The sequence below is a fragment of the Catharus ustulatus genome, chromosome 21 (assembly GCF_009819885.2).
Source record: "Catharus ustulatus isolate bCatUst1 chromosome 21, bCatUst1.pri.v2, whole genome shotgun sequence".
NCBI lineage: Eukaryota > Metazoa > Chordata > Aves > Passeriformes > Turdidae > Catharus > Catharus ustulatus.
In genome coordinates, this window is record NC_046241.1 from 5,236,421 (window position 1) to 5,245,377 (window position 8,957).

Sequence of the window (8,957 nt, forward strand, 5' to 3'; positions counted from 1 at the left end):
CAGCCCCTGGGAAGGCGGTGATAAAGCGAACAGCTCCAATCAGAACGACAGCCGGGAGCCAGTTTGAGCTTGACGGACGGCGTGCGCATCCGGTAGGTTGGAAACCAGCGCGCGCTCCGGATTGATGGACAGGAGAAGCACCCAATGGGATTGGAGCGAGGAAATCCACGGGGGAGCCCAACCCCTCACCGGCCCCACGCAGGCCCAGTGCCCTGAGACCAGCGGCGGGGCGGGGCCGCCTCTTGGCTGCCTAACGGATAGGGCTGCTGACCAATAACAATGCGGCAGTGCAGGCGGGAGGCAGGAAACCCGTGTGACGGGCAGGCGGGCGGGCCAATCAGGCGCGGCAGGAAGAGGGGCCGATTCTGGAAGCCATTACGCCAGTGCCGCAGGGCGGGGGCCGTTGCGCGGGTCTGCCGGGCGGGCGCCGTACGCAATTTGCGTATCGTTGGTGGTGCCAAAGGGGGAGCGGGGGGGACCGACCCCTCCGGGCCCTGAGGGGCCTCGGGGCCCCCCTGTTGGCCCCGGCCCCGGGGGTGGGGGGGCCCTGCCGCCCCTCGGCCCTGCCCAGCGTCCCCCAGGCCCCTCAGGTGTGACCCCCGTGCCCCGTCCCCGGTGCCCCCCATGGCCATGGCGTCGCCGCCGGCGCCCCCAGCCAAGAAGCGGAAGATGAACTTCTCGGAGCGGGAGGTGGAGATCATCGTGGAGGAGCTGGAGCGGGGAAAGCACCTCCTCGTCAACCATTTCAACGCGGGCGTGCCGCTGGCCGCCAAGGCCGCCGCCTGGCACGACATCCTGCGCCGCGTCAACGCCGTCGCCACCTGCCACCGCGAGCTGCCCGAGGTCAAGAAGAAGTGGTCCGACCTCAAGACCGAGGTGCGGCGCAAAGTGGCCCAAGTGCGGGCTGCCATGGAAGGGGGAGGCGAGAACCAGAACGGCGGCGGCAACGGGCCCGAGGGCGAGGACCCGGCGGGCGCCGCGGCCGCTCCGGTGATCCTCACCCCCATGCAGCAGCGCATCTGCAACCTGCTGGGAGAGGCCACCATCATCAGCCTGCCGAGCGGCGACTGCGGCGCGGGTGACGGGAGCGAGATCCCCATCACCGCGTCGGCCACCACGGTCACCCTGACCCAGAGTGAGTGCTGCGCCCGCCGGAACGCTCTGGGCTGGACTGCAGGGCCACACAAGGCCCTGACACCCTCCTGCGAGGAGACCCCGAGCCTTGTGTGGGGAGAGAAGCACAGAATGGTTTTGGTTGGAAAGGACCTTAAAGAGCACCCAGTTCCAACCTCCTGCCATGGCAGAGACACCTTCTAGAGCAGGTTTCTGCATCCAGCCTGGCCTTGAACATTTCCAGGGATAGGGTGCCCACAAGATCTTTGGGCACAGAGAAGCCCCAACAAAAAGAAATCCCTACATCTCTGTAATGAAATGCTCCTCCCAGTCTGCCCTTGTGCTGTAGGGGAGTGGCCCCAAGACACGCAGGTACTGAAGGTCAGCTTTGACAGCTTGACTCGGCCTTAAGAGCGAGGGAACCAAGGATCCTTAGCACCTTGGAAGATTCTTCAGTCCCTCTCTGGGGACAAAAGCAGGGGGGAAAACATCTTCAGGGCTGATTTTCCAGTGTGCAGTGTCTCAAAGAGCAGCTCTTCTACCGACAGGGGCCATTCTGGGTCTTGTCTTTGCTGTTATGTCAGCTAATGCTGCTTGGAAAGATTGTTTTAAACTGGAAGTTGAGAAATTATATTGTCTAGACATAAGGCATTCCCTGTTCCTTTGGGCTGTACAGCCCAGAAGGAAGCTCGACTGAGGGTGGAGTATACTTAAATAGGTCATTTTGTGCATTGCTGGCCATTGTATGTTATCTCAGTGAACAGGCCGTATTCCTGTGATACTCACTGAATAGTCCTGTAGATAAAAATCCCATATCAGAGCTACTTCTGACTCCCTTTCTGTCCTTTGTTCTCAGTTCCTGCAGAGACAACCTACCACAGTCTGGAGGACGGGGTTGTGGAGTACTGCACCACGGAAGCCCCCACCACCGTCACTGCCGAGGCGCCCCTGGAGATGATGGCCCATCAGCACGAGGTGTCTGCCAAGCCCCAGGAGCTGAAAAGCCGCATTGCCCTGAACTCAGCCAAGCTCCTGCAGGAGCAGCGAGTAACCAACCTGCACGTGAAGGAGATTGCCCAGCACCTGGAGCAGCAGAATGATTTGCTGCAGATGATTCGGCGCTCGCAGGAGGTGCAGGCGTGTGCCCAGGAGCGGCAGGCACAGGCCATGGAGGGGACACAGGCAGCTCTCAGTGCCCTCATCCAGGTCCTCCGCCCCATGATTAAGGACTTCCGTCGATTTTTGCAGAGCAATACACCCAGCCCGTCGGTCACCACTGACCCTGGCCAGACAGGGCAGCAAGATGGTATGATCCAGTGAAAGAAACAGTGATGGGAGGGGAGCTTTAGACTGATGCTAGGAAAAATTTCTTCCCTGACAGGGTTGTCAAGCCCTGACATAGGCTGCCCAGGGTAGTGGTAGAGTCACCATTCCTGGAGGGATTTAAAAGATGTGTAGATGTGGCACTTGGGGACATGGGTTAGTGGTGGATGTGGCAGTGCTGGGGAAATGGTTGAACTCAATCATCTTAAAAGTCTTTTCCAGCCTAATCATTTTTGTGATTCTATGGGACATCTGCCATGCTAAAAACCTGCCCATGCTGTTAGAGGATACTTGGGAGCAAGGGGTGCTGTCCCTTTCAGTGTGAATAGTTCCCTTGAAGTTTGGCTGAGTCTAAACAGCTTTCTCTGCTAATCTTGTGCTTATCTGCCTTTTCAGACTCTCCTACAGAGCCATAGCAGGATGTGTAATAAACCAACAACTTAACATGAATTGCTTTAGTTCCTCAAACAATAGATTTATTTTTTTAAAAGTTATTTTTAATTTCTGTTTCGAAAAAAATCTGTCCAAAGTATGACACCTCTCTTTTTGTCTCTCTCTCGAGATCTATAGCCTTTAACTGACTTCTAACGTGGAGAGTTCTGTCGGGATACCAGTGCTGCAGCTGTACAAGGTACAGTGATCATGAACCCACAGTGCACACAGTAAATGCATTTCTGGCTCATGCTGAAGGCATTTACTGGAAACGTGGTACCGGATGTGGTAGAACCTTCCCTCTGCACTGAGAGCTATGGATCGTGCTCCTGCAGCGTCACATCCAGCCCATGCAGACCAGCACCCAGCCTCTGTGCAGTTTAAGTCCCACCTACCTCCCCTGTGGATCCCAGTGGGATTGAAACAGTGCGTTCACCTCATGTTTTATCTGCGTGAAGTCATGGAATTTATCTATCAACCTGGCAGACGTGATGAAAGTTTCATGTCTTGGGTACCAGAAACTCTCCTGGGATCCATCTTGGCACAATGCCTTTATTTGTCACTGCATAAACACCCAAGGGCCTGGATGAGTTTCCCTCGGGTGGATGGAACAGTGGAACTCCATCTCTGCCTCATCTGCATAGTTTGTCACCTCTAGAATACCTTGATCCATCAAAGCAGACCTGGACGAAGGTCCTGGACTAAGCTGCAGCCACACAGGAATTCCCAGTGCTTAGGAGTTTGTCAGCCACTGATTTGAATGAATTTTGGGGCATTACTTGGTTCTGCTGCTGGTGGTGTTTGTTTTGTACTGTCTGGGAGCTGGAAGTGAGTCCAGCCATTCCGTGGTTTGCTGGCTGGCCTCATCCTGAGGAACAGAGCTGAGGTTCTCCTCACTATCCTATACCGTTATACAGGGTGAAATAACATAGCAGCCACTTCTGAGGCATTCAGGCTATGAGGCTTAGTCCTTAATGAGAAAGCTTAATTGCACAGGATGGTCAACATGATTCTCACAGACTTGCAGTAACTTCATAAACTTTAAGATTAAAGGTCCACTTGTACATGCATGGAAGAAAACTTAGGGAAAGAATAAAAAGGAAGTGTAAGTCTTCTCCTTTTTACCTTGCAAAGTGGCTTACTTTTAACAGGCTTGTTGCTTGCCAGGTTATTACTTTTGAAATGGAACTTGCTGTTAAGTCTCCTTTAGGGCTGACAAGGGAGTGAATTTGCACAATCAAATGAAGCCTTTACACAGCCTTTAATGGGGAGATGCTGATGGGGGACCCCTGGTTAGAGCAGTAGGTGAAGAGGTCACTGCTGTCAGTCCTTGGCCTTTGCTCATCTCCTCTTGTCTACAAATCTGATAGGGGAGAAAAGGACAACACAGTGAGAAGGGTTTGGTCCCTGGAAGACTCCCAACCCCTTGGGACTGACACCTCCAAGCTGAGTCAGGGTGGATCCTGTCTTGTCTGGCATCTCACCACATGAGTAGCACTTACCTGACTCTTCCTCTTAGACTTTGTGAAATCAAATCAATTGCTGAATTGAAATTTATTTTTAAAGTGAGAACTATGTCATATGTGTTGGTTTACCTCATTTGTGTAATGATCTCTCCTTTACAAATATGAATTTTAATAAAAAATACATTTTGGTAAACAGGCTGTTGCAGTTCACTGGTGTGTGCCAAGGCAGAAGTGAAAATAGTTCATGACAACAACTTTGCAACACAAAATCCTCACTGTGAAGGGACCAAGGAGAGCTGTGAACAACCACAAGTCACAGAAGCTTTTCCTCTTGTTTGTAAAGCTCATGGCCTTGTATTTACATAATTACAGTCTTTTTCAAATAATAGCTTTTACAGGCTTACCTTGGAGCATGAGTTATTTCACAGTGTCTGAGGGATTACTGAAGTACAGTAATCTCTCAGCTGCTCAGAAGATGCCACAATAGCCTAAAATAATGGTAGAAATACCAGCCTTTGGTTTTAAATTGCAGTGTGCATTTTTTTCAGTGACTAAGCACTTCAGCTGTGTTGCTTTTCTAGAGAAGTAAACATGTTGCCATTGGAACCACCCATTTTTCTTGTCTTTTCAGGAAAATGCAGAGCTTAGTCAAGCCAGCAGCATTCAAGTGTGTGTGTGTGCAGATTTTTGTCTCATTAAAAAGATGAGGCAACACTTTAAATATAGGGTGAACTGTACTGTGAGGGGTTTGGTTGTTGCTCATGAAGAGGTCATCAAACTTGGGGAGGGACAGAGAAAAGTGTTCCTTAATGTAAAAACCAGGACAAATACATGAACAGGACTCTGACAGGGCAAACAAGTACACAGGACATTCAACTGAACAAGCAACTGATAGCCAAACAGAGCAAAAGCTAAGGAGTAATATTTATAGATGTTTGTCCTCCTCTACTGTTATTTTTGTACCTAGAGATTTGCATACAATATCCAGACTGGGAAGGAGCCGTGCAGAGATGTTCTGCGACAGGGTGCCTCGGACATGGGGCTGAGCAGCATCTTCCTGCCTGCTGGGCAAAGGGAAGTTTGGTGTGGGACTCTCAGTGGTGAGAAGAAAATGTTCGTGGCCATGGAGGCAGCACCAAGCCACCAGGAGCACCGCTGCTCCCTCTGGAGCAAAGCTCTGCCTGCGATGTGCGCGGCTGCAGCCCGGCTTTCCAGGAGATGGCACTGCGCGCCGGGATGCCGAGCTGTGGCACTGCACCGTCCCAGGAACCGGCCCTGTCCTCCAGACCTTGTGGGATCCTCTCTGCACCCTTCACTGCTGAATCTTTACAGGGCTGAGAGCCTGGAGAGGACGAAATTCAAAGGGCAGAGTGCAGCAATGAGCTATCCCTGGAAAAGTGATGCCTGGGGACTCAGACATGGGCAGGGGATACTGAGATGTCTGTCTTTGGGATGAGTCCACTGCAGAACTGAATGGGCAAGCACAAGATTAAAAAAACCACATCAAGTCCCTCATTATAAGCAAAGGGACAGGTTTTAAGGTTTTTTCGAAGGCCACACATGTCAGTATCCCACAAGTACAGTGCACTGCCATCACTGCATTGCAGTTCTGGGAGCAGATCCCCACCAAGGGACAGAATGATATCACCTGCACACTCACCCAAATAACCTCTACTTCCTCCGGTATGTTTTTAATGTTTGTCAAGCCTGTTTTGGCAAAGCATCCTTCTGGGGATCTTTTGTGGGTTTTTTCCTGTTGTTATTGTGAGAGGTTGTTGCCAGCAAGTACTGTCAGCAGAAGGGTGGGCAGGTCAGTGTAAAAATTGAAGCATTTAAGATTCTTTGTCTTGCTTGAAAGCACTTGATAAGAAGCTTCACGAGACTGAGGAGCACAGCTTCCAGCCCACGTTTTGAGTGCCAGAATGAAGTCGGTATCACCGCAAATGGGGCTCATAAGCCCTTCGGGTCCCAGACCATGCAGGTGATTAACCCGCGGCAGAAATCCCAGCTCTAGCAGGGGCAGTTTCTTTCACCTCTGCCACCTGGGATCCCAAATTCGAGGTTGCTGTGTCAAAGGGGAACCACAGACTTACAGTTGCTTCTGATGGATTTGGGGTAGCAGCGGCATTTGTGGGGTTGCAGTCAATGGGATGGACCACAGCCACAACCAGCAAGTCTCTTGTCCAGCACGACACTGAAGGGATGGAAGCTGGAATACAGACACAAGATAAGGCTTAATAAACACAACAAGCCTTGAGGCAAAGCAGGTTCCAAGTCTGCAGATTTTGGAAGGGGCAAATGAGATCCAGTTCTACCCACAGACCTCCCAGAACGAAGCAGAGTCCTGCTGCACATTCCCAGGACACACTGAAGCAGAATGGAAACCAGTAAACAAAAAAAGGCAGGCAGCTGGATTTTCAGGTCTAGCCACATATTTGAGGAAAGGAATCCACCGACTCCAGATTCCTTGGCTCCCTTTGTCAAATAACAGCATTGCCAGTGCTGGCAGGCCAGAAACCCACCGTGCAGGTGTGTCCTTTGCACATCCAACAGGAAACCCAGCCTGGCACAGAAAGTGAAACAGTTCCTGGCCTTTATGATGATGAGTTCAGTTAAATAGGGAACAAGTGAAAAACACAAGCAGGTCAAAGTGCAGCTCACAGCCTGTTATTAAACTGAGAGGATGCAAGCTTGGAATAACTCCACACCGTGGGATAATCCTATGCTATGGGGACAGGTACCCATTCCCCTCACAGGGTTTCCAGCTGCCTGCATGCTACAGCTGTGGTGTCTGCACCCCCTGCCCCATTTTGGGAGCTCCCCAACCTGGACCTGCCCTCAGTTCAGGGGGAGGCACCCAATCACTTGAGCTCCCACCCACAGCTCCTTGGAGCAAGGCATTGCATCCCACCCACGGCTCCAAGAATGCATTTACAGCATGAAGTGTCGTGTGATCATCTCTTCCTTCTGGATGATGAGGCTGAAAGCTCATTAAGGCCATTACAGCAGAGGCGACAGGTGTAACAGAGGAGAGCCATTACTGTGTTTATGCTGTTACAGCAACGTGTGTAATTTAGTTTAAAACTTTAATCATTTGGCTGCCAGGACAAATGAATTAGCGTGATGATGCTTTCCAGAGGAAGATGCTGATGATGGAGTTTGCAGGGCTTGTGCATCTGGGATTCTCCTGGGATTACAGATAGGATTTGAAGGCTCACCAAATGCATTACAGGATCTACCTCACTTCACCTCACTGAGTTTTATCCCTGCTGTATTTATCTCACCTTGTTTCTCCACTGCTGCTTTATCTCTGTCCTCAAAACAGAGAGGAGGCAAGACAAGGCATCTCTGTTGGTGCTCACTCGCAGAGCACAGCGCTCCCAGCCCTGGCCAGCCAGGCACACCTCTCCAGGAGAGCAGAGGTGAGGCCCAGACTTAACTGCACTGCACAGACTGATAAAAATATTCCAGACTGATAAGACAATGCCCTGAGCCAGCAAAAGTTGAGGAAGTGGTGGCGGCACCGGGGAGCGGCCTCAGGAAGGGCTTAGGTCAGGAAGAGCACAGGGCAGGGATGTGGCCAAGGGTCATGGAGGAAAGGTGAGGTGGGCATTGCCACAGAGAAGAAATCCATAGGATGTGGGTCTGGGATGAGCAGAATCCATGTGTATCAAAGCACCTTGGTCACAAACACATGCAGATTGCACCTGGAGTGGAAAATAATACAAAGCCAGAGGGATGTGGATGGATGGATGGATGGATGGATGGATGGATGGATGGATGGATGGATGGATGGATGAAGATACCCTACACCCACATTCCCTCTGTGGGAAGCTCAGACTAATCCATCCCCTCTATAAACAGGAGCACGGTCCCTTTAAAACATGTGAATTTCTCCAGAAACAATTATGCAGCATAAACACAGCAAAACCAACAGGGTGAATTTTGAACTAATAAAGATTTAATCTCTCAGTCATGAGACTGCGTTTGTTAGGAAAACACACATATCCCTGAGAATGCAGCTACGGTTGCTATACTACACACTGCTCAGCAGCTTGCTGGGCATTTTTCCAAATCCATTTATTTTTAACATCAGTCACATTATTCAATTAATTATAAAAACACTGAGGTTTTCAAGAGATGCTTCTGATAAAACTGCAAAGTAAATATGCGTGAGAACAGCAAGGATTAAAGTCTCTGTAAACTTTAGCATTTGAAGCTGTTGCTATAAACAAGAGCAGTTCTCCAGAAGGTTATTTACCAGAGTGAATCATAGCAGATAACACAGTCTCCTCCCACACCACACACAGAGATCGTTTTTCCTTTACCTAGGGATGGGAGCAGAGCATCCACATGTCTGTCAGCCCTGTGCTGGGGCATGGGAGGTGTGAAAACTGGGCTGGATTCTTCAGATGCCTCTGGTATTTCAGCATCATGGCTTGGTAAAGATCAAATATTTAGCAGGCTCATCTCTTTCCCAATGAGCTGCAAACACAAATCAAAAAATACCAGCCTATCTCCAGCAATGCCTCAAAGCCTTGGAAACATCATACAAGAATTGATTGAAGGATTCAAGCCTCACCTGTAACAGCACCCTGTGAACCCTGCTGTTTCCTGGTAACT

General features: G+C 50.5%; 1 protein-coding gene across 3 annotated transcripts; it reads left to right on the forward strand.

Annotated features, from left to right (window-relative positions):
• Window positions 1–521: 521 nt before the first annotated feature.
• NAIF1 (nuclear apoptosis inducing factor 1) lies at window positions 522–4,527 on the forward strand. Of its 3 annotated transcripts, none has more exons than XM_033077851.2 (3): window positions 523–1,135; window positions 1,970–2,419; window positions 3,007–4,527. In XM_033077851.2, exons 1-3 carry the CDS (start codon window positions 625–627, stop codon window positions 3,015–3,017), a joined length of 972 nt encoding a protein of 323 aa, XP_032933742.1. In that variant the 5' UTR covers window positions 523–624; the 3' UTR covers window positions 3,018–4,527. The 3 variants fall into 3 exon arrangements, with proteins under 3 accessions (XP_032933741.1, XP_032933742.1, XP_032933743.1); XM_033077852.2 differs by having other exon boundaries at window positions 525–1,135; window positions 2,999–4,527; XM_033077850.2 differs by lacking the exon at window positions 3,007–4,527 and having other exon boundaries at window positions 522–1,135; window positions 1,970–2,992.
• The last annotated feature ends 4,430 nt before the right edge of the window (window positions 4,528–8,957 follow it).